The sequence below is a fragment of the Alosa alosa genome, chromosome 2 (assembly GCF_017589495.1).
Source record: "Alosa alosa isolate M-15738 ecotype Scorff River chromosome 2, AALO_Geno_1.1, whole genome shotgun sequence".
Lineage (NCBI taxonomy): Eukaryota > Metazoa > Chordata > Actinopteri > Clupeiformes > Clupeidae > Alosa > Alosa alosa.
Genome location: NC_063190.1, coordinates 19910077 through 19935944, shown reverse-complemented (window position 1 = coordinate 19935944; position 25868 = coordinate 19910077). Strand labels below are relative to the sequence as shown.

The 25868-nt window shown below is 44.2% G+C and overlaps 3 protein-coding genes across 9 annotated transcripts in view; 2 read left to right on the top strand and 1 right to left on the bottom strand.

Annotated features, from left to right (window-relative positions):
• Positions 1 to 25868, bottom strand: part of nf1b (neurofibromin 1b) — a 74644-nt gene that overhangs the window by 26201 nt on the left and 22575 nt on the right. For 5 of the 7 annotated variants that reach the window (XM_048269397.1, XM_048269415.1, XM_048269426.1 and 2 more), the window contains exons 20-35: positions 25397 to 25756; positions 24612 to 24751; positions 20421 to 20543; positions 19126 to 19209; positions 18777 to 18893; positions 17808 to 17989; positions 16854 to 17065; positions 15888 to 16049; positions 15373 to 15476; positions 15065 to 15200; positions 13244 to 13306; positions 11851 to 12009; positions 11546 to 11643; positions 11103 to 11249; positions 10350 to 10496; positions 10072 to 10182 (exon numbers count right to left, since the gene is read on the bottom strand). In XM_048269397.1, coding sequence (XP_048125354.1) covers positions 10072 to 10182; positions 10350 to 10496; positions 11103 to 11249; positions 11546 to 11643; positions 11851 to 12009; positions 13244 to 13306; positions 15065 to 15200; positions 15373 to 15476; positions 15888 to 16049; positions 16854 to 17065; positions 17808 to 17989; positions 18777 to 18893; positions 19126 to 19209; positions 20421 to 20543; positions 24612 to 24751; positions 25397 to 25756 — 2345 coding nt within the window. The remainder of the gene's footprint in view (positions 1 to 10071; positions 10183 to 10349; positions 10497 to 11102; positions 11250 to 11545; positions 11644 to 11850; positions 12010 to 13243; positions 13307 to 15064; positions 15201 to 15372; positions 15477 to 15887; positions 16050 to 16853; positions 17066 to 17807; positions 17990 to 18776; positions 18894 to 19125; positions 19210 to 20420; positions 20544 to 24611; positions 24752 to 25396; positions 25757 to 25868) is intronic. The other 2 variants (XM_048269435.1, XM_048269407.1) reach the window with 1 other exon arrangement.
• On the top strand, positions 1458 to 3433 carry LOC125311419. The gene is made up of 2 exons (XM_048269463.1): positions 1458 to 1574; positions 2158 to 3433. The coding sequence occupies exon 2, from the start codon at positions 2173 to 2175 to the stop codon at positions 3052 to 3054; it is 882 nt and encodes a 293-aa protein (XP_048125420.1). The 5' UTR covers positions 1458 to 1574; positions 2158 to 2172; the 3' UTR covers positions 3055 to 3433.
• On the top strand, positions 5767 to 9512 carry LOC125311412 (oligodendrocyte-myelin glycoprotein-like). The gene is made up of 2 exons (XM_048269448.1): positions 5767 to 6138; positions 7430 to 9512. The coding sequence occupies exons 1-2, from the start codon at positions 6122 to 6124 to the stop codon at positions 8748 to 8750; spliced, it is 1338 nt and encodes a 445-aa protein (XP_048125405.1). The 5' UTR covers positions 5767 to 6121; the 3' UTR covers positions 8751 to 9512.

The window sequence follows — 25868 nt, the reverse complement described above, 5'->3', positions numbered from 1 at the left end:
AAATGCACAACATAGCACTTTAATTTAGCTTACGAACTGGATCATAATTCATCACATGGCGGTCAGTCATCGGTCAATTCTAGTGCAAAACTGAACACCATAAAATGATATGTTGGCAGCCGTTTTTTAACTTTTTTGGGCTGAAGATACCAATGTTGGCATCAGTCATTAACATGAATGGGAGTGGTAATCTGCTGAAGATGAAACTCACACACTATTATTTGCCGTTGACAAAAAAACAAATAAACAAAGTGTTTAATCAATCAAGCCAAGGTGCTACCAAGTGAGGTGATGCACGTTTCGGTTTCGGTCCTCAGACCTTCATCAGTGTGAAAGTGCATCTTTGCACTGATGAAGGTCTGAGGACCGAAACACGAGCAGAGTGGGGTGATGTGAGCTGAGACTCAGACTGCTGTCTGTGCGCATGGAAAGAGGAAATGAGATGATGCAGATCTAAATTAAGACTACTATAAAGTCTTCAAGATGACATTTCACAAAAGGAAACAGTCTTACAAGACCTTAATAGGCAACCAACAGAAAAGGGCACCAACCTGCAGTTCATTTCGCATCAATTTTCCATCATAGGACTGGTACATGAGTTTACACCAATTCTTACTAGTGGGTGGCACTGACCTTCCTATATTTCCTCTTACAACATACAACAATCAATTCACACTGTGACCCCCCGATTGGGGAGCACACTGCAAAGGTGTCTTTAGTGCCCCTCTAGGAGCAGGGTTGTAGTGGAGGCTAAACGCAAGTAAACACAGTTTATCCACCACTTAAATTTCAGAAATAGAGTGTATCCACCTCTTATTAGAGTTCATCCACCTCTCTAAAGAGTTATTGCGACTTTTAATATAAAAAAAAAAAAAAATCACACTGTATTATCCACATTCACAATTTGTACACTCATCAACACTCTAGGAACCATTTAATACCACTGGTATTGTTATAAACATTGGACAATAACCTCCACCATCATCAAACATCCGCCGCCTTTTTTAAAAATCCTATACTGCATGGCGCAGTCCACCTTACCGTGATCACAGAATTCATAGTTTACCCACCCATTTTACCACTACACCACTGTCCAGGAGGTAATGGAAGATGTCAACATACTGAACAGTCGCCACGTGAACATGTGGTGCATATATTCTGTTTCTATAGCTAAGGTTAGTTCTATACAAGCTGTAAGGACAAAAAGGTTGACTATAAAAGTCGGACAAATGCATATGTACACCATCGTTCTACTCCTACGTCCTACGAGTGAAAAGCAACTCGCAGTGTGATCACACTGATGTGCGTGACAAGCGGCATAGAGCAGGGGAATAAAAATATCCACACAAAAAGACCAGAGCAGAACTGAGAGAAGAACAGGAAACAAGTCACCAGAGCTAAAAAGAGAGAGAGAGAGAACAAACATCTTTATTGCGGACTTCTTTTGTGCAGGCAACACTTCCTCTGTCAGTCACAGGCTGCAATTGTAACTGAGGGTTAGAGATCGATCTGTGTCTGAGAGCTCACCTTTAACACAGCACTGCAACCAAAAGAGCGTACATCTTCTAAACCAGGTAACCAGGCTACTTGTACTGTACTCCATATAATTATAGTCAGCGATCAAATTAGATTATTTGAGAGTGGTGCCTGTAGCACTTGGGCACAGTAATCTATGACCTGGTCAAGCAATCAAGTTCTGTCACGTTTGACTGAGATGTAAAAATGTAAAAAAGTAATGTTAGGAGAGCTCATTAAAATGAAACCCTTTTAAAGTGTTTTTTTATATTTTATATATATATACATTTTTCTATGACGTTGAATGAACAACACTTAGTAAATAAATAAAGAAAGTAAAATAAGTAAATAAAAGATAAAACATTTTCAAAGGTTGTGTAATAGTCATTTACTGTGCAAAGATGACAATGCCATCAATCCTCTCAACTTAACTGGTCTTAATTTTACCACTGAATAGAAACCTATGTTTGGCATCGACACATATATTTCATCTGATTTATTCAATGATTATTTAGTAAACTCTATGGTATTTAGTGATAAATAATGTTTAGTTGTTGTGGTATTTAGTGCTAAAAAACGCCTTTGATGATATTACTTTGGGTAATTATCCCAACACTAACAATTATTTTTTTTTTCAATCAGATTTTCCAAGAAATCATGACTACCTCACTGCTGTGGTCTGCCCTTCTGATAGCCACCTTCATGGGGCCAATGGGTGTGAACGCAATTAGCAACGATACTTCAAAAGACCTTTTTCCTGAGGCTTCGTCAAATCAAACCAAATCTAACCAAACCAAACAACAAAACCGTAATCCTAGTTCTACAGTATATCCCAAATCTACAGACTCTGCAGTAGTAGTATCTGACTTAACAATAACCCCGAAAAAACCAACCATCACAAAAGTTAGTACATCTGCATTACCCACCACCACCACAGCCTGCCCGTGTGACTGCTTACAGGGCGTAACAAAAGGAGAGGATAAAATTGGTTTACTCGTGTTCGGGGGTCTGACTTTAGGCTGTGTGATCCTGCTGATCACCACCATGATGCTGGCTTGCAAACTGTGCCACATCCAAAGGCACTACCGCGACTACGAGATCTGCCATGTCGAGACCAGCGCGGCAAACGGCAGGACGAAGGCCGACGAGCCCAACGAGTCCTCCATCATGATGTCAGAGGTGTTCAACGACGAGGGGGCGGCCAGAGACGCGGCAGAGAACAACCAATCGAAGGAGAAGGAGGAGGAGACGGCCAGCGCTGGCAGTGCCCAAAGCTCCGTGGACAAGACAGCTGCGCCTGACAATTCCGACGCAAACGAGAGTACAGCCAACAAGGTCACCGCCGCCAACAAGGCCGAACAACCTGAGAGCAGCGTCAAGGAGGCCACCAAGAGCACTGCCGCCGCTAGCACCGCCGCCGCCGACAACAAGGCCAAGGACGAGACGGACGAGACGGACGAGACGGACGAGACTGACGAGACGAAGAACGTGGCAGATGAAAACAAAAGCAACACAAAGGCGGCCACAGCTGTGGAGTAGAGCGCCACTGTAGCTTAAAGACTGATGTGGACTGATGTGGGCTGATGTGGGCTGATGTGGACCTGAGTTACGATGCTCTGCAGTGTTACTGAGCCAACACGCTGGCCCTGAATTCTGAATGGACTTTTCTTTATTATCATACGTCAAGAGCTCTACTTGATTTCCTACATATGTCTGGTTAAAATGGCACTTATCTGTGAATATTTTTTTTTAATTTCAATAATGTAATGTTGGCATTGCGTATTTTAATTGCGTACTTTAATTCAGGTTTATTTAAGTACTAGAAATGAGAAAAAAGCCTGATGAATGTAGTATACAATCATGTACAATGATGTAATTACATCATATTTTCTAGAATAAACTTTTCTTTGCAGAGAAATAAATCTAAATAAAAAAATACTTCCATATCCCTTGCTAGAGAAGACAGACTAAAATTAAAATAAAGACTTAGACCAAGACCTTGAATTTCCCCTGGGGATCAATAAAGTATCTATCTATCTATCTATCTATCTATCTATGCCTGCATCCAGACCTCACACCTGTGGTACATGTAGATACCAGATACTGTATTTAAACAGGCAATTAGGAAAAAAGATTCAATTACGGATGCCACCAGAGCCTCCACACATCCATTTTAAAGACAGACTGACTGATGACGCCTTGGTGTGTGTAAATTCTCAATGTCCATTTGCATGGCCATGTCCACACGTCCATTTAATAGACTGACTGAAAGCACCTCAATCTGCTGCAAATTCTGCCCTAGAGCCTGTCGGCGTTTAATTGGTCTGTAAGCCACTTCTTTCCCCCTAAGGCTGCAGACGGGTACGAGTGGAAAAAGTCCAAAGCTAATTTATCTACAAATGAAAGGCTGTTGACGTAGGTAGAGTGATATTTCAGGGGGTTTATGTACTGAAGCCAAAGTCAATTCTCACAAAAGTAGTCTATATTTATGGGCATATCTTAGTATAGTGTAATTAGTCTGTAATTAGATGTAATTTCACACAAAGTCTTGTTTTAATACAAAATGTATCTTTTTTTTTAAATTTCAAATCTCATTTCTCTGAATTTCTGAAAAAGAAATGCCGTACATAGTGCCTACACCACCATTATGAACAACAGAGATGATCCAAGCAGAGTGAAACAGCAATTTTGCAAGAATGTGATATATGGTCCTTTAAGTGGAAAGCGCCCTGTTTACATGAATACATACATTCCAGCTCATAGTAAAAAATAAACTAAAAAATGTAAAGCACATTCGAATCCATCCTGTCATCAAGACCACAGCTACAGTCTCTGAATAATTGATGGATTACATTACATCTGTAAATAGGTGCTTGTCTTCCTGTCAGAGGTACAGTTCACTTTTCATGGCCTGATCTAATCGGCACTTCTCCTTTAGATTTGCTTCCTCTTTTTGCCAGATTTTGCTTCTGGTGTCTGTAATGAAAGGTATTGTGCAATTAAAGATTAAGTCAGGGTAGTGCAAAGAGGTTAATACACAGGGGCAGTTCATCTGGTATTAATATGGTTTTGTTTCTTTTAACTTGCATAAAACACTGCGTGTGCGTTCACATAAAAAACCTAGGAGGGCAAATGTGTGCTTTATTTGAGCTTGCCTGTGCTTTTGTTTGGACACTTCCTGTACAAACACACAGACCGACACACCAGCTGTGTGTAAAGTGCACCGTGTGTATAGTGTACACCTGTATATTATTTGCAGATCTGTTTATCCATGTACTCAGAGCGTGCATTTCTCTACACTACTGTAGCCAGTTGTGTGAGTGTGTGTGTGTGTGTGTGTGTGTAGGCATGAGTGTGTGAGAGATTATAATGTATATGTTTGCTTTAGTGTGTTTACTACCACTGACAACTGTAATGAGATCCCTTTCAAACAAACACGCACACGCACACACACACACACACACACGGGTACGGGCCTGGCGCATTAGCAGTCAGCAGCCATGGCGGTGCTGAGCAGCATCGTGCGCCTCTTAAAGAATGTCTCTTTTCACTCGCGCAGCAGGGCAGAGAATAAGAGAGAGGGAGAATTAGCTCGGACACTCCACTTCCGCACCGGCTAGTGCCCTTTTGTTGGCATCCCCCCCCCGGCAACAGCATTCATTCACCTGCCTGGCAACAACACCAGGCACACACTGGGCTTTAAACCTGACAGTGGAACGTGGGGATAATCATTGAAACATACAATTCACAACACAGATTCACAACTAGAGAAGTATCAAAACACTGCAGAATGTCTGGAGCTCCCCAATACTGTATGTATGCTCACAACCCACGTGAGTGTGCAAACAAAAACAGCAGAAAGCGCTCTAATGATCTAAGAAGGGCAAAAAGATTTTTGCGGTAATACCGCCATGATCTGACATGCCCTGGGTAGGGTTAGAGTTGGGCCAGAGTGGACTCCTACTATATTAAGTGCTGAAATCCCGCAGGCAGTCGTAGAAGCAATAACAGGCAGAAATTGGAAAGAGAAAAAGTATAGGACTATGTGTGTGTGTGTGTGTGTGTGTGTGGGGGGGAACAATAAAACACTGCAGTCAGCAATTCCACGTGCCCATCGTGAGTTGCAGAGGGACTCCTCTCCTCTGCTCTGCATTTATCTCCACTTCCGCCCCAACCCTTCTCTCCCCCCCCCCCCGCCCTCTCTCTGTTTCTCTCTCTCTCACACACACACACACACACACACTCCGCACCGGCGCGATCAGAGTGAACTAAGCAGTGTGTGTGAGAGACTGCTGCAGTGGGGAGGTGAGATTCCAGGCTTCATTTGGGACTATCTGCACCAGCACACCAGAACGGGCACGACTCCGACAGACGAGAGGAGGAGAGGAGAGGAGAGAAGTGAAGAGGAGTGGAAGAGGAAGAGGATAAACTGGCCACACTTCACTCATCAGCCGTCCACTTCAAACGACAAAGACAAGAGGCCAAAGAAGAGAGAGAAGGAGCGAGAGAGAGAGAGAGAGATAGAGCGAGAGAGAGAGGGAGGGAGGGAGAAAGAAGAGGAGAGGAGAAAGAGAGAACGAGAGAGGACAGGAAGAAATGATGTGAAATGGTGACCAAAGGAAGGTGAGTAACCAGCAAACAAAGGGAAGAGAGAAAGAAAGATGAGAAAGAACCAATGAGCGAACAAGCTAAAAGGAGAGCAGAGGAGAGGTGAGGCATGGGCTCGTCACACACACGAAAGCATGAGCAAGCACTGACACACACACACACACACACTCGTCAACGCTGTGTTCCACGGAACTTGCTTTCCAGAAACCTCTCACGCACCACATAATAGACCACTGACCACCTACAGGAAACACTGCAGTCTAAACTTAACACAGAATGCATACTCGCTTTACCACACACACACACACACACGAGCACAAACCAAAGTCACATTCCAGATTCGAGATGCTGCATCTGTGTGCTTCAGCCGATCCACATAGCTTCCATTCATCATCACTTCCATTTAGCATCTAGGAGTGCAATACTACCATGATGGAGACACTGAAATCAATAGCTGACTCTCCTTGATGGATCATGTCCGCTCCAGGCACTATGAGGGGACCGTGGGGACGCTGGGCTTGAAAGCAATTATCTGGCACATTTTTAAATAACCCTAATGGGCGGGGGGTGGAGGGGGGAATCAATGGACACACGTCTAATGTTGCTCCTGTGCGTACTCATATGCTCTCCTCTCCTCTCCTCTCCGTCATCTGTGCATTCGCATGCCTGAAGGAAGGTGTCTGCAGTGCTCTGCCGCAACCCTTGTCAGATCGAACTGCACGATTAAGGCTAGGGGCACGCTCGATACAGTCGCGCAGGTGGGGCAGGTGTGCGCGGTCAGGGCGCTAATGTCGTTATCTGTGCCATTGGGGGGGGGAGGTCGGTGGACGCTAGCGTAGAAGGTGGGAGTCTCCTCGCGATGCTGCTCTGATCATTCTAACTATTTGTGCACGATTCCACTGAGAGACCAACACGCACACATGGGGTATATAACACTATTGGGGCTCACAGGCTGTGCAACATCAACGTTTAACTCTCAAATGACCGCAGGCTAGTTTAGCATTTTCTATCCAGGAGAAGCACATGTGGGAGTGAGCCAGCTTGTGCAATGTCAGTAGATTCAGCTCGAATCATCAAAACACGGAAACCAGAACTTGGAAGCAAATTGATTTTACTGCAGTGAACAGGGCTTTTTTCAACCTAATTTTGCTCCTGTGTTTCCTGTGCTCTATTTCAAATGCAGGTGTGTCCTGACTGTTCATGCTTACATTGTCTGAGATATTATCTTCTCCTTTCAGAAGCACTCCTACAGTTGGCACAGCTTGATGCCCGTCGTCGTAACCAGCCTGTTTTGTTTGGTCTGCAGGTGTGTCCTGATGGTGCCACCCTGGGCCTTCTTCGTCGCCGTGCTGCTGCTGCTGCCCGCGCTGCCCTGGCGGACACTGGCTCTGTGCCCGCTGCCGTGCGCGTGTAGCGAGAGCCACCGCGAGGTGGACTGCTCCTGGCGCGGCCTGCGCCTCCTGCCCAGCGGCCTGCAGCACAACGTGCACGCCCTCAACCTCTCGCACAACCGACTGACCGACCTGGACCGTGTGCTCAGCCCCTTCAGCCACCTGCGCTCCCTGGACGTGTCGCACAACCGCCTGAGCCGACTGCCCGCCGAGCTGCCCCGTTCCCTCTGGGAGCTGTGGGCATCCGGGAACCGCCTCCGCCTGCTGCACAAGAACGACACGGCATACCACTGGAACCTGCGGCTGCTGGACCTGTCGGCCAACAAGCTGGAGCGCGTGGTGTTCATCAACAACACGCTGCCCGCTCTTCGCACGCTCGACCTGAGCCGCAACCGCTTCTGGACGGTGCCCACCAACATCCCGCGGCACGTAGAGACGGTGGACCTGTCGCACAACACGCTGGTGCAGGTGCTGCCCGGCTCGCTGGACAAGCTGGGCCGGCTGCAGCGGCTCTACCTGCACGCCAACCGCTTCTCGGCGGTCAGCGAGGGCACACTGGAGCGGCTTGCGGCGCTGCGGCTCATCACGCTGGGCGACAACCCGTGGGCGTGCGACGAGCAGCGGAACATCAGCTACCTGCTGTCGTGGCTGCGCCGGACGCACGCCAGCGTGCTGGGCTGTCCCTGCCACACCTGGCACACCTGCGGCGAGACGCACCTGGCCACCACCCGCGGCTGGCACTACGCCTCCTACACGCCAGCTCCGCACACGCCCGGCATGGACGCCGACGGCAGCCCCCCGCACGCCGACAACGACCTCGGACGCCGCCGCCATCGCAACCGCTACCCCGCCCCGCCCATGCGAGCCGTCACCGCCGGTTACTGGCCAGAGTCGGCCCTGCTGGACATGCACCGGCCACGGGAGACGCTCGGCAGCACGGCGGACTACCAGAGCCGCTGGCCGCCCGGTGGGTTCTTGGTGACCTCGCCGCCCTCTGGCCTCTCAACGCCGGACGAGGCCTACACCACGCAGAGGTACTTCACTGCCAGCGACTACGACTCCACGGAGGCCGCCCTCACCACCAGCACGCGGAAGACCACCACACTCCGAACGCGCAGCGTCAAGAAAGGCAACCAGGGAAAAGTCCCAAACAGTGGCCACAGCCCAGAAGCCTCGTTGTCCAGCACACTGACCGCTATGGTTTCACTCCTACTTGTGTTTGCAATGGGACTTTGAACATCAGAAACACAGCGGCGGTGAGTTTGGTGGATGGTGTGTGTGTGTGTGTGATGTAAAGAGCAAAGAGTTCGGTGGATGGTGTGTGTGTGTGTGTGTATGTGTATGTGTGTGTGTGTGTGTGTGTGTGTGTGTGTGTGTGTGTGTGTGTGTGTGTGTTGCATTGAAAGAGTTCAGTGGATGGTGTGGGTGTGTGATGGATTGACAGAGTTCGGTGGATGGTGTGCGTGTGTGATGTATTGAAAACAATATAGAAACTGAACATCGAAAGTGGCGGCGATGTGCGGTGGCCTTGGGAGTTTCCACCTGCTGCGGTGACATTAAACAAGTACAGTTCCTGGAGACATGAAGCGGCAGATCAAGTCGGGTATTACGCATTGAGAATAGATTAAGACGACTACTACCTCTCTAACACGGTCTCGGGAGACTTACGACATCGGAGACGATGCGGACAATGAGTTTTGTTTACAGTGAATACAGAGAAGACATCAGTTCAAAGACAGAACTGCGTCTGTGGGTTGAAGAAAACAGTGAATATCAGACTAAAAACACTAAATGCCCTGTTCAAGTAACTAATGTATGTGGTTTACATAACAACGTGTGAGATTCTTTACAGGTACATGACTGACTGTGTAATTAAACGATTTCATATTCTTGTGAATGTTGACATTGAGTTTCTGATTTTGGAAGGTTGAGGCATTGAAGCTTGTACAATGAAATGAATGATGTCATTACTTTGAAATAAATAAAAAGACAACTCCAGAGCACAACCAAGTCTGAAATGAATGCCTAACCGGACATACAGCTCAAACTTGCACTGGTACCCTTACAACGGCTCATGATTTTAGTATAGAAGTTGAACAAAAACAGCATAGAGGAACAAGTGTGAAACATTTGTGTGTTTTCAAGTGTTTTTTTTTTTCCATTTTGTAATCATAGTCTATGATTGAGGACTCCATTTAACATTTGCACTTCACAGTGCTCAAACAAAATTCAGTCCCAAGACAAAAATGGCTGTCCATAACCACAAGATGGCGCTGTGCTTCCGCTGTCATCTGCTCATCACCAAGTCTAAAGTCCTCATTCTCCTGCACCTTCAATGACAACATACACTACACTACACTACACTAGCAAAGTACCAGTCCAACAGAGCAAATAACAACAACAAACTGCCTATTCACAATCACTCAATTCACTTTTATACTCGTATGAACTCAAGTAAACTTTTCCATAGTTCCAAGTTACATAATAGAAGAACTGGCTCTAGACCAGCTGGAATTCAGCACAATGCTGGTACTGACTCAGGTAAACTTTTCCTTACCTCCGTGTTATGTAATAGAAGACAGGGTTGCCATTCTTAGAGGTACCGGCCTGGTAGAAAATGTTGAGGGTCTTGAGCGCTTTGAACTCCTCTTTCTCATGGACCTGATGCCTGATGAGAGAGAGAGAGAGAGAGAGAGAGAGAGAGAGAAGGAGGGAGAAAAAAGAGCGAGAGGGAGGGAGAGAGAGAGGACATACGGACATTTTAGAGCTCTCCCTGAGCCAATGTAAACATCACACCATCACACTTCCACACAGGCCACCTGGCGCCGGCTTTACCTGGTCATGAACTCCTCAAACTTGGAGCTGGTGAGGTTCATGCTGGACCAGTGTGTGTCCGCCACCGGCTTGTGTTCTGGGGGCCCCAGGTACGCCAGCAGGGTGGCCATCTTATCAAACGGCCTCCTGCCCACGGCCTTATGGTCCCTGTTGGGAGGAGTTTGCAAAATGGTCACTTGAAATTGTTGCATTTAGTGATAATATGTTTATACATATGCTTATAGGAGAATTCTGGCGATTTTTCACATATATCTCTTTTTCTCGAGGTCACTGAGTACTGTGCACTGAGTAAAAAACTAAAACAATCAGTTCTACCTAGCTTGAGTTGTTGCAGCCAACAACTAGAGCTGCCAGGCAGCTACAGTGCTACATGCTGGGGGCATGAACATGGGGGCACACAGAGATCTATATGAAAAATAGCCGGAATTCTCCTTTAATGTCATAATATAGACTAGTCATACTGAGGATATTTGTGCAAAAAACAAGGAAATGTTAGCATGGAAAATCATAACGCTACAATTGTCAATGTGATATTTTAATTTTGCCTTTTTTCCCCCTCAACAAAAATGTCTAAAATCCTGTTTTCACATTATGGAGTACTGAGAGCAGATTGATGAGGGGGGAAGGGATGGCTTTAAACTATTTTAGCACAAGGCAGCAACAAAATGTAAAAAAAGTAAAGGGGACTGAATACTTTCTGACTGTAACGGTCCCAGAACAGGAAGAGGACCTGTTAGAGGACTGCGGTCTGACCTGTTGCTGGAGAGGTACTGGCCGATCTTCTCTTGGTTGTTCCACAGCAGACGATGCAGAGCCAGAACGTTGCCATCACTGATGAAGGACAAGCTGTGGTTGACCGAGTCGCTGGCTGGGCAGTCAGAGGCAATGTCCAAGAAAAACCTACGCAAACACACGGCAAGTCAACTCAATTATAGTCCATTTTCAATCCAATTTTATTTACAAAATCCACATAATCCTACCATAATCAATGTCTTGTGGCAAAGACAAAAGAACACTTAAATCTCCATTGAAAAAAAAGCTTTTGGTACAGGCCTAGGCTTAATCCATATACGGGAAACTGACCGTGAGAGTTTACATTAACTACGATACTGATTGGTCAAAGGCAGAATTCCAAAGAAAAAGCCTTGGCAGTGTCATATTAATAAGGATGCACGCCCGCAGGGGACTGGACTTACTTTCTAGCTGCATCGAAATTGCTTTTCACAAAGTCGTTAAACGGCCTCATATGTTCCTCCTTGGTGAACAGCACATGGTTGGCAATACTCTGCAGAATCTGTGGGAAGGTACAGAAGATAACATTTCAAATATGATGTCAACATATACTGAACATACAGTCTATATGACTTCTTCATATACTAAACATACAGGCGATATGACTTCTTCGTATACTAAACATACAATCTGTATGATGTCTTCAGACAGACAGAAGGACAATCAGACAGAGAGGAATGTGGCGAGTTGAAGAACGTCTCTCGCTCACCTTGGACATGAGTTTCAGACCTCTCTCGATCCTGGGCGGGGGCTTCTTGTCCAGGATGCCCGCCTCGTAGGGTGACACGATGGCAGGGTTGATGAAGCGCAGGAACATGGCACTGCCCACTGCCCCAATACTGTTCTGAGGAAACCGCTGGCTCACCACCTGGGGGGGGGGGGGTGGGTAATGGAACAGATGGGAGCAGGATCGAGAGGCAATGAGGGTCAGATTAGCATGGCTTTCGGTGTTAGCATTGTCCTAGGGGGTAGGTGGACAACATCTGTCAGAGAAGAAACTGAAGTGACTGATACACAAATAATAAATCAGATTGTGTTGAATTCTGATGGTAAACCTCACAAAGACCCTCGAAAGACTCCTTTTAAAAGTAAACTATCACATATTTTTTTGGATATGAATGAATACACCTGAATAAATAGGGTGATTTATATTATATAGGAAACAAGTTTAACAAGTTCATGAAGAGTAACAGCCTTCATTTTCCTGCAAGTGTTGGAGTAAAACAGCCCATCATAGCCATCACCTCTTCATGCTTATAGAGACATGAAGACGTATTTGACTTCCTGAGTTGGGCATGGGCACCCTATCATTATCATGGGCAGGACAGAAAGCACAAGGTTTAGCTGACAGGAAGAAGGGGCTTTTGCATGTGCCTGTGACCGCAGCCAGACAGAACAAGCAGAGTGCCTGAGCAGTGTGTGTGTGTGTGTGTGTGTGTGTATGTATGTGTGTGTGTGTGTGTATGTGTATGTATGTGTGTGTGTGTGTGTATGAGAGAGCGAGACAGAGAGAAGAGGATGGATGGGTGGGGAGGTCCTCTCTCGTAAGATGTTTCTGTAAAAGGCCGACTTTTTAGGCCGACTAAGAATAAAGAGTGAGAAGGGTATATGTAAGCACATCAGGGGGAAAAAAGAATAAACTTTGGATAGCTCTTTAGATTAAAACCAACACATCCATAAGACAAAGAGACCAAATTCCACGGGGATTTCACTGTGGTTGGCGATAGGAGGTGGAGCAGCAGTGAATTTTCTCTCTTTCTCTTTTCTCTGGATGTAACCCCTCAACATCAGAGGAAAAAAAAACGTCACATGGTCATTTTCCTGACCCAAACCCCAAAGCCAAGAGCCCAAGAGAAGACCCCACACACTGACCCGAGAAGGAAAGCAAAGTGAGCCAAGGTGCCACAGAGGTGCCCGTGAGGGGTAGAGCGTTAATTTGGAGCGTCCTTCCCTCAGCGGCTGGAGGATTAGTAGAGGTGATTTCAGGTGATTGCCAGGAGGGGGCAGTGTGGAGTAGTTTTCAGATTAACACAGAGTCATGTGGAGCCCGAAGTGCTTAACAGGGACAGCGGAGGGAGAGCGTTTACCGTTACCAGACTTACTGATTTTTTGCTCTCTTTTTTGTCTTTTAGTGTGGCTTTGCTCAGGAGAGAATGGCAAGTTGCCTACAGGACAAAGATGAGCACAAAAAGGTCACGGCACTTGCCACACACACACACGCACACACACACTAGGGGTGGGCAATATATATAGTCTGCGATAGTAATTAGGGATGTAACGGTATGAAAATTTAACCTCACGGTTATAGTGACCAAAATTATCACGGTTTTCGGTATTATCACGGTATTTCTAAAAGCGTGTTCAATATGTTCAGAATACACTGATAGGCCTACACAAGCTGAAATAGTTTCAAAAGGTGTCCTAACTTTTTTCTTCATGTTTAATTGGCTATGTGATTATAGCTTAACTTACCCTACCATAACTTGGAGTTTGCTATTTCTGTTATTTGGATCCAATGAGTGAGACCAAAGAAAGCTATCGAAATAAACCTTTAGGCTACGGTATTCTCCTGGTAACGTAAGTGGAATGGATTTAATGTGGACGCGAACATAAAAAGAAGAGCTACATGATACAGTGCACGTTTTGCGGTGAAAATGTTCCGCCTTTTAAAATCAGGTGTAGCCTAATCCAAATCGTAGTTAGAACCATCAATTAGACAAACGAATCAGTAGGGTACCAGTTTTGTTTCATTGTACCAGGCCTACTGTATGTCAAAAGCAGGCTCGGATGAAGCTGGGAAGGATTAAACACACGGTTTCCACACCGCGGTAATCAACCATGTAAATATGATATTTGAAAAGAAAACGGTAATTGTTATCGTCAACATTTTTATCGTGGTTTACCATTATACCGGTTATCGTTACATCCCTAATCGTGATTGTTGTTTTAACGATGTGCAAATTGACATTATCAAGTATTTAAATTATTTATGGGGGCACTTTCAAAATCACGTATTGAAATCACATACATTCAGGAGGTGCATGCAGCAGAAGCGAGAGAAGCCCCTGGCTGCAGCAGATCAAGTCTCATGATCGCTAGTGGGTCCACGCACGCCTAATGTTTAATTTGTGCGCCTACTTCATTCAAGTGGCATTGATGAGTTAAACAGTCAAGTTTTTTCATACACAGTATTTTATAGAGAAAACATTAGGCTTTGAATATTTTAATATTCAATTGTAAACAAAGAACTCTTCTTATATAAAAATGGACTGAAGTTTGCTTTAAATATCTACTTTTATTGATTATGCTAGCCATTAGCATCTCTATGGGATTTCTCATATACTTTAGTCATAAGCTAATGCATTAGTTTACGGTCATTTCTATAACTTGTGATGCTAGCCTACAGTACATGCTAATGTAGCTGGCTAGACCATGCCATTGCCACACACAAAAGTGGGGGCAGAATTGGAAATATGTCAGACATGTGACAATGCATTGGTTGATTTGGTTTAAAAGTCACAGGTTATTGGTTATTATTGTAATGATGCTATTTATAAATAATGACCTGTAAAGTAGCCTAACTCAGACTTTTAAAAAAACATTTTTAAAGGATATCGACTAATTATCGTTATCGTCAAAATCACAATAAATATCAAGATATTATTTTTTGGCCATATCGCCCACCCCTAACACACACACATACACACCACAGTGCAAAAAACACAGTGAAGCCATCTTAGCTTGGAGAAGGCACATAGCCCCACACCCCTGAATGAAGATCAATGAATTATTTTCCGCTTTCTGGATCTAGACCTTTCCCACACACACACACACACACACACACACACACACACACACTACAGGGAAGGCCCTGTCTGTTCCTGATGCTCAGCTCTGTCTGTCCACCAGGGGTGCTGTTGTACCTGAAAGAGGCAGTGGCAGACGCTGCGCAGCTGTGGGGGAAACTCCGTAGAGGAGCTGACGATGGCCTGGAAGAAGCGCTGGGTCATCTGCCGCAGGTTCCTCTGATTCTCCTCCAGAATCTCGCCCGCCTCTAGCCTGAGAAGACCACACCAAACACACATTGCATTTAGCAGCCCAGATCCTCCAACTGTCCACCACTACCAAAATTCATTCACACTGGTAACATACACACACTCACACACACACACACACACACACAGGTTGTTGTGTGTGTCATTCGTGTTAGTAAGATTTAGTGAGGACTGACCTGGTAGGATCCACCTCAAAACTGATCATCTGCCACTCGGGGGCCGTGATGACCGATCTGAGCAGAGGTTCTAGAAGTTTCTGCAGATAGGTGGCGCCGTACACCTGAGACAGACAGACAGACAGTACTATTATAGCACATTTCTAATAAAGCTAACAGAGAACACTTCTTGTAAATATTTTTTGGGGGCTTTTTGGCTTTATTGATAGAGGACAGTAAAGAGTTACAGGAGCGATGGAATTAGGAAAGGACCTGGGTCAGACTCAAAACCCAGGTCTTTTATTGATATCAGTTAGAGATGACTTTACAATGCAAGTGACAATTAAACTTCTAAAAAAGACCACCTAAAAGTAAAAATTTAGCTTCATGTGATCTGTGCATAGTGAGTCACCTTGAAGCAGAAGGTTATGACTTTGACTCACCTTGAAGCAGAAGGTTATGACTTTGACTCACCTTGAAGCAGAAGGTCATGACTTTGACTCACCTTGAAGCAGAAGGTCATGACTTTGACTCACCTTGAAGCAGAAGGTCATGATCTTGCTGGCCAGGCTGTTGCCCCTGAAGAGCGTCTGCATGGAGTCAGCCAGCTCCACCTCTTTGGAAAACATGTTCCACAGCAGCTGGTACAGGAGGTGGCGCGAGTCAAACAGGGTCACCAGGACGCGGGCCAGCTCGTCCTGTGCACGCACACACACACACACACACACACACACACACACACACACACACACACATTTAATGATCAACACCAAGACCATTCAAATACAAGCCCTTGATGATGCTCAACCCTAGTGTTTATTCCCATTAATTTAAAAATAACAAAAAGTTTGAAAATAAATATATCTAAAATAGTTTCCAATAGTGCCTTGCACACAATTTTGGATTCAGTAAAACATTATCAAAAACAAACTATGATGGCTGCTAGATATTTCACCTAAAGCACGCAAAATCAGAGGTTGTACTCTTTTATCCAAAGCAACTTATTTCAATTATATAACAAGGGCTTACATAGCCCTTAATATATTAGCTCTTAATATACAGTATTAGCCTCATAATTATATTACGGTTTTACATAGCTTGAGTTGCTACAGGCAGCAGCTAACACAGCAGTGCTACACTCTCACACAGCATGTCTGTGAGCTCCCATTTACATGCCCACAGAGTGCAGCACTGTAGATGCCTGGCTGCATTAGCTGCTGGCTGTAGCAACTCGAACTAGGTAAAAACCCATTGTTTTCATATTTTTTCGTACAGACAGTACTCGGTGAACTCGAAAAGCGGAGATCTATGTGAAAACTCGCCGGATTTCACCTTTAAGTGCCTTGCTCAAGGGCACAACAGAGGAAGCCGGGAACTAAAACCACAACTTTTCAGGCTACTGCATGCTAGCCCAGCTCCTTAGCCACTACGCTACCACCGCCAACCGCATAATATCTTTCATCACCAGCAGGAAGAGCAGAAATGGGCAATCTAATACCCACCCACTGGGAACACGGAACCACATTGGCCAGCGCCATGGCGATAGGCAGCTCGCCCTGGTCGCCCATCATGGTGACGAGCTCCACAAGCCGCTCAAAGCGGTCAGCCAGCACGGTCTCGGCCAGCGTGTCGAACTCCGTGCCCTGCTGCAGGATCTTGGTGAGCACCTCCATGAAGGTGGCACGCGTCTGCAAGTCTTTGTGGTAGCCCAGCCCTACACACACACACAGAGGATAGAATGTGAATACGATTGACATTTATTTACATTTATTGACATGTATAATGTATTCATTTAGCAGACGCTTGTTCCAAAGCGACTTACATATGTCAATTATATTACAAGGACATTGTCCCCAGAGCACCTCGGGGTTAAGTGCCTTACTCGAGGGCACAGTGGTGGAAGCTGGGAATTGAACCCACAACTTTTTTAATGCTAGCCCAGCTCCTTTTCATGCCAGCCCAGCTCCTTAGCATGCCAGCCCGGCTCCTTAGCATGCTAGCCCGGCTCCTTAGCATGCTAGCCCAGCTCCTTAGCATGCTAGCCCAGCTCCTTAGCATGTTAACCCAGCTCCTTAGCATGTTAGCCCAGCTCCTTAGCCACTACGCTACCACAGCTTTATTTGAATGAAAATCAATCTTAAGGTATAAGGTGCTTCCATAAATTCCAAAAACACATTGTCCAATATACATACACTATTTTAAACTGATTAGCCATTGTGACATACTATAACGCAAAGAATAACACACTGACACTTCAGACAGTGCGTTAGACTAGGATCAGGATTAGAATTAGGATTAGAATTAGGGTTAAGTACAGAGCACCTAAGTGTTAAAATCTAAATAACATGTTACACGGTGTCATATGATATAGCAATGCAACAAAAAATTGGACATTTTTTGGACATTTCTGATGAGAGTGAAGAACAGTGTCCCAGTCTGCGGGCTGACTGACTGACCTATGGAGTGCATGAGTCCGCTGTCCACGTTGGCGTTGAGCAGGTTGGACATGGCGAGGATGGTGCAGTGGCGGAGCGACGCTAGGCGGCGGGACATGCCCCTCTTCCTGCCCGCTACCTGCTGCCCGTCGTCCTCCACCTCACTGCAGTCGTTCAGCAGGTTCATGAACAGTGTGAAGTACCTGACAGAGCAGAGCAGAGCGGAGTTACTACATTAATTAATCATTAATACACACATTCATTAATATACTACATCCATTACAGATCCATTAATACACCCAGGGTGGGTTTCTAGTTTAGCAAGTTTAGTGACTAACCCAAATAAGAAAACTCAAGAGTTAACTCTTAAAGGAACACACCAATGTTTTGGGAAATAAGCTTATTTACTAACCCAGTTTATTTACTAATTATTCAGTTTATTTAGTAACAACTCAGTTGATTTACTAATAACTCACTCTGACACCCTCTACCCTAATAATCTGCCCTATAGGTCCCTATAGCAACTAAGATAATCTGCCCTAATAGCTCCCTATAGCAACTAAAATAATCTGCCCTATAGCTCCCTATAGCAAATAAAATAATCTGCCCTAAAAGTTGGTGTTAGAAGAGCCCTATGGCATCATTCTCAGGGGTCTTTTCTGTGACATTACAGATTCATTAATATACATGCAGTAGAAATACCTGATCTTATTACACTTACTTAGCTTATTTACACACATAGGTGGACAGACTGACTATATCAGACACTGTAAATATGTCAAATAAAGCAGTTTTGTGAAGACAACTTTATCTCTACTGCTGAATCTTTGATCTCTAGCATGTAAACCATGTCTAAACCATGTTCTAAAATGCTGAGCATGTTGGGTACTTGAGAACTAAATCCCAGTTGTGTGAAAAGAACATACATACTGCCAATGCACACTAATGTCTATCTAGGACGATAAGTATGCTGAGAGTTATGTAACAAACTTGAGAAATAGCTGAGACTTGGCCTCCATGAGCTCCACACCGTCGCCCTCCTCCGGCTGCAGAGGGAGGCCTGCGAGCAGGGACACCACCGCCTCCATGCTGGCCTGGTCCAGGTCCCTAGCAAAGCAGCAGAGCTTAATGGTTAGCCAAAGCAGTTCAACTTATTTTCAAAGCAGTTAAACTTAATTTCAAAACACATATTATTACACATATAATACATATAATAATATAATATATTAAGATGCATATGATCTATGTTATTCTTTATCCATATTATACCAAATCCATATCATCTATATTTGACAAAATCCAGACCAGATAGGGGCCATTGAGGCTCAGGGAGCTGTACCTCGTCAGGCATTTGATGTCATCGTCGGCCGCCTGGTTTGAGGTGCCCATGACCCAGTCGGTGAGGTACTCCACCATCTTATTCCTGAGAGAGACCAGGAGAGACCACACACATGAGGGAGACCAGGAAAGACCACACACATGAGGGAGACCAGGAGAGACCACACGCATGAGTGACAGCACATCCATCCATTCATCCATTCATTCATTCAATCTGTATTTATTCTCTGAAGTTCATTTAGGGTAGTCCTCATTTTCAGTGATGCCAAGATTACAATCACAATAAAACAACAAAAGAAACAGTAGCTTACAAATAAACCAAAACAAAATAAACAATAAAAAGACAAAATTTTAGAGGGAATGGGGAAAAAAATAATTCAAACGTCTGTCTGTTTCTATTATGTGTATTGTGTGTGTGCAGACCCTCCCCCTTTTCTGGTTTCGTTCGTGCATTGGTCACTTAGTAGCTTAGTACAACATCCACATGCAATATACAACAACGCCTAATAACGACCTATTCATTTGGACAACTTTATACAGCCCTATAAAGGGTAGTTACCTTTAGTTTTGTTCTAGTTTACTGTTGTGTATAGCTTGAACAGCGTGTGCACTTTAACATCAGTAAACATTATTCAGTATAATCCAGATGTAATGCTAATGTTTTGACAAGTATACCAATTTTGCCTACCTTGTTCATCTGAAATAACTCCTCTAACTTTGCTGCCTCCATCCTTTCGTTGGTTACAAAAATCGTTTTATATCGATGATAGCCTCAACAAATAGCAACAACGCAACAAATAGCCTAGCCCACAACTTCTGTAATTGCTGCGTGCGTTCTTCGTTATTCTGTCTCCTGCTCAAACAAAAGGTGCGTGCGTTAAGTTGATTTTGATAACGTGGTTACAAAGATTTTGATAACGTGGTTACTTTAGCCTACTTCACAGAAAATTGTAATTAGCCTATTATTGAGCAGTTAATGGGATACTGCGCAGTTGTGAAGCAGTTGGGAAGTTATGGTGGGCCAACTTGGTGTGAATAAACACACAGGGGAAATTCTCTCTCATTGTTTGGTTGCCTGATGGTACGCAGAGTGCGTACGGCCGTACACCTGCAGGCGCGCCTGTGTGTGTGTGTGTGTGTTTGAGAGAGAGAGAAAAAGAGAGAGAGAATGTCTGTCTGTCTGTCTACATGTGTATTGTGTGTGTGTGTGTGTGTGTGTGTGTGTGTTTGAGAGAGAGAGAAAGAGAGAATGTCTGTCTGTCTGTCTACATGTGTATTGTGTGTGTGTGTGCCCACCTGAACTTCATCTCCTGGCAGAAGGAGAGGTCGTCTCTCCTCTCCATCATCACCTCCACCAGCTGGCACAGCCTGGTCTTGATCTGAATGGCATGGACCATGTTGCCCAGGATACGCACGTACCTGCCAATCAACACACACACACACACACACACACACACACACACACACACACACACAGTCAGCATCAGCCATCAGCTAACAGAGCCCAAACAGAACAAAGACATGAAGTTGCAGTAGTAATAGTGCTAGATCAGTCACCAAGGAGGCTAAAACAGTCAAAGTCAACTTTATTGTCAATTCTGCTGTATGTACAAGACATATTGAGGATTGCAACTGCATTTCTCTGAGTGGCTTATTGCTTTTCTAAAACAGTTACTACATACCTGGCAAGATTTCATAAAACTAGATGTACCGCATAGCGGTACAAAATATGACCGCCGCTCAGTCCTGTACATCCGTTCCGCGAAAATAAATCACACTTCAATTTGTCTCCATATTTTACTCCATCCCCCACTCTTGAAACTTTTGTGTATGCTTATTTGGCATGCCTGAGTGTGTGTGTGCGGCTGCACAGAAAGTACCCTACTGGTGCTGAAAAGGTGAATAGATTGTAGAATAGCCAAAGAAGATGTAGAATTGTTATAAAACCTTTAAAATCTCTAAACAATCACAAGTAGGGCAGTTCATCACAGTTCATCCATTGCAACTGGATTGATGAAAGGTCACTTACACCTGTAGGCTACATTGTATTTGGGAAAAGCAAAAGGTATCAGCATAATGTTATTTATTTATTTATTTTTATGTATTTATAAACAAAACCATCTCTGTCAGTTCCATGCCGTTTTCAACAGCTATCAAAAACAAAGGTCATTTTTGGATGGATGGATTTTTTTGTGAATGTTTCTTCTTCTACATAAGATTTTAGTCATCTTTAGTTCATGTAATACTTTATTGTCAATGCACAAATTAAGTAACAGTAGTCTGAAACGTTATTGTTAATGCACAAATTAAGTAACAGTAGCCTAGTCTGAAACGAAATGCTGTTTTACATCTAACCAGTGGTGCAAATAACTGACATGTCCAAATGGGCCTTGATGAAATGCGTCGCTAGACTGTTCATACACATTTTAACGGGCCAAAGTTGAAGAGCTTTTGTCCGTTATTGTTAGTGCAAAATAGGCTGATTCATGTTCCCCTTGCATTGTTTAACTGAGGTCCATGGCTAGTCTGGCTTTCATCAGACCAAGCTCAATCTTTTAAGAAATCAAAAAAAAATAGCGGGCAGATCAGGCTGGGTTCACCCAGCCTAGTCCATAGGCACCCGATATTGTTTAATTTTCCGATTGAGATATAGCCTTCACGCTCTGGCTATTCTAAATGCAAAAATGCATCAGGGAGTTATGACAAAACGGTAACTAACAAACTAGATCCTAATAGAAAGTTGTTAGCTTCCCTAAGCTACAGGTAGGATTATAAGGTAGGCCTAATGACAACATAAATTGTCAATAGGCTATGCTGGCGACACAAATAAAATCTCCTTTGGAAACCAATGGCTTCGCCTTTACAGTATCAAGCGGACTTAAACTGTCATATCGTGGCGAAAAAGTTGTAATAACATTCACGCAGCTCCATGAGTCAAGGAAAGCGAATGAAGTAGCCACTTCTAAATGGGACCCACTACACAGTAGCTTAAGGTGTTTTGCTAAAGCAGCCATAATGAAATGAAGGTGTCATTGTTTGGATACTTCACACACACGTGCTTTTTAATTTCACAGACTACAACTACCAAGCTGTAATCAAAGCACATCGATTCCCCTCTCACACCCTGCACGCACTTAAAACAAAATAAACAGGCGCTCAGTCTCACGATGTATAGGCAAAACTGTATCAGACCGGTGTAACGTTGGTAAATCTTCCATTGCACAGAATGATTTTGTAGCACGTGCAATAAATGACAGTCGAAAAGATACAAACAGTGCTGCTATACATTTGCTTGGTATAACCGCATTTATAGTTTTCTACAAATGCAATAAATCAAATGCCTCCATCACTCAACCAACGCTTAACGGTAACATTACCTAGGTCCTTATTGATATTACAAGATTAACGCATTCCTGCAGTAAAACCAAGCATGTCCGATAAACATCCTCAGATTTATTTCGCTTCAAGAAGAAATGGGAATTACACTTCATGTGAACATCGTCCTATCCTTATTAGATGTTAAGCTGCGGTAAATTACAGTCCTTGTATGAAGCGTCCATTGTTTTTTTCCAACCCACTTTTAACTTCCAACAAAATTACGTCTCACTGCAACGATGCGCCATCTAGTGGACAAACGATAAACGACCAATACTGAAAATGCAGCCATGATGATGATGAATATTTATTTTGGCTTTCTTTTAATCCTACTGATTTTCATTTTTTTTCACGGGGGCAAATCACAAATGAGTGATTATGAGCCAGGTTGATGTGGGCCCTTGAGACCAACATACCATAAAAGATTCACAGAGAACTGTTTCTGCCCTACCCTCCTTTTTTCGGGGTCCAGTCCAGCGGGGGGCTGCAGATGAAAACGAAAAATGACGGTTCCATGCTATCCATGTGGGGGTACATGCCCACCAAGTTTTGTGTACCCCGGTCTTTCAGTGTCCCGGGAATCCTTGTTGGTGTACGTCACTAAATGTACACATAAATTATTTTATTGTAAGGCCCCCCATGAACGAAAGTACACAAAACTTGGCATGTATTCAGAGGGTGTCATAATGATCCTACACTTTTAATTTCGTGCAGTTTTGACCTTGTCAGCCAGAGATATTGAGATGAAAACACTTAATTTTTTGCTTTTTAATTTTTTTAACTAGGTGGCTATACATGAAATAAGTGGTAATGGGATGGGTTGACATGCCCCTTAAGACCAACATACAAAAAAAAAGGTGGACCCCTAGGCCCTACGGTTTCTCGAGATATTCACAGAAAACTGTCTCCGGCCACCTACAGGCCAGTTGGTGTATAGTAATATAAATTAATTTATTGTGTGGCCCCCCATGAACAAAATTCCACGAAACTTGGCGTGCATTCAGAAGGTGTCAAAATGATCCTACACTTCCAATTTTGTGCAGTTTTGACTATGTTAGGTCACAGATACCTACAATTACAACACCTCATTTTTACTTTTTTGTGTTTAACTAGGTGGCGCTATACATGAAATTAGTGGTTATGGAATGGGTTGACATGGCCCCTTGAGATCAACATACAAAAAAAAAGGTGGTCCTCCTAAACCTTACGGTTCTCGAGATATTCACAGAAAACTGTGTCTGCCCTACCCTCCTTTCGGGGGGTGCAGTCCAGCGTGGGGGCTACAGATCAAAACGAAAAACGATGGTTCCATGCTACCCATATGGGGTTACATGCCCACCAAGTTTTGTCTACCCCGGTCTTTCAGTGTCCCGGGAATCATTGACGGAAATTTGGACATGCGAAAAAAAAAAAAAAAAAAAAAAAAAAAAAAAAAAAAAAAAAAAAAAAAAAAAAAAAAAATCTGACTAAACCTATATGACCGCCGCTTCGCTGCGCGGCGGTCATAATAAATGCACAGCAATGAGAAATGTACCAAATAATTTATAGACAATCCTTCTTCCACCAAGAAATATATCGATGCAGCAACTCTAGTCGAGATGCAGCAACTCTAACTTTTGTATCAATTCGTCATAGCGCAGTAATATGAGACGGGGTCAACTTGAAGGGATGGAGAAACAGCACGCAAAAAATCTTCCATAGAAATGTATGGTGTTAGTTTATAATGGATACATGGCAGTCGTCTACACATATTCCCCCCCCTCCGCCACCAAAAGTTGACATGTGAATACATCGTGCCAATCATGTGGTATGTTATGAATACATCGTGCCGATCATGTGGTATGTTGTTAATACATCGTGCTAATCATGTGTTGTGATCCTCGTAGCTGGAGCGAGGTTGGCGTGTTGTATGATTGATGAAGAATCGCGCATGCACAGTTTTACCCGAAATAGATGCCCGATAAGTGCCCAAAAAGCGTTGCAATATGCCGCCAAGTGGAGGGACTTGCCTAAAAAGACTTTGGCTTTACAACGGCATCGAACACAATTCAGCCAATCATAATTAAGGACCAGAACTATCCGTTTTAGAAAAGAGATTTTAGAGCTGCTTACCGGACCAGGTTGAGCATCATGGTCTCGATGCTGGCCACGCCGAGGTGCTCTGAGCTGCCCTCTGTGTGGTTGTCCAGCAGGTTCTTCATGATGGCGATGGTCTGCTCCACAAACTGGGTGTTAGTGTCATTTATGGGAACCTAGGGAATAAACAGCACAATCACATTGAGATCTAGTCATACTAGATCTAGTCATTTTAAATATGTTCATTTCAAATCGTGTATAATTATTGAAATTGGGTTATTATTGGCTCTGTTGGGCATCCTGCCTCTCCCTACACTGTATTGCTTACTTTTATCTTTCTCCTGTAATATATTCTAAATATGTACAAAATAATAATGAAAAAACATTGAATTGAGAAAAAAAAAGATTCACCTGTTCCTTCACACCTGCACACTGGAAATGCAAGATTTCATGGTACCCTGATTTCAAACCAGGGAGACCACTGCCCGTACTAATGCAACTTACGTCAAGTTGACCCCCTATAGATTTTCTATTATCAGTATCTTGGTCACAGTATTTCATTTTAACCCCAAAAACCTCAGAAACAGAACTAATTTGATTACACCAATATCGCCTATGTATCGCCAAATTTGTTTTACAGAAATGATATTGCTGAGCCAGTTGTCATGCGTCAACTTCCTGCCAGAGTCCTGCCAACTATCCCTAGACTTCTTTGGTTTTCACAATACAACGAGGTCCATGAGAGTCGATGAGAGCTGTGCAATACCATGTTTGTGCATGTGTATGTGTACAGTATGTGCATTTGCATGTTGTCCACTCACGCGTCCCTGCGTGTCAAAGAAGCGGCTGATGCTGTTCTTGAGCTTGTTGAAGAGCATGGGGTAGAGCACAGGGCTGAGCTCCAGCCCCACCAGGTCCTTGACGTTGGTGCGGATCTGCAGGCCCTTCTCGTGGTTGCACACCATCAGCGACAGCAGGCGCTCCAGGAACTTGCTGAGCGGCGTCTCGGCCGCGCCGTCGCAGGACGAGCCCATGGACACCATGGAGCCCTTGCGCTCGGACAGCGGCCCCATGGGCGGGCTGTAGGTGCCCAGGAGCGGTGGCGTCCGCTGCTGAAGGCACACGCCGCCCAGAGCGCACAGGAAACCCGTCATGTTGATCCACTCCTGGAAGAACGGAGTCTGGACAGAGAAGAGGAAAAGGGCAATCGGTTATAAACCATTTATTTATTAATCAGTTATAAACCATTTATTTATTAATCAGTTATAAACCATATATTTATTGATCTGTTAT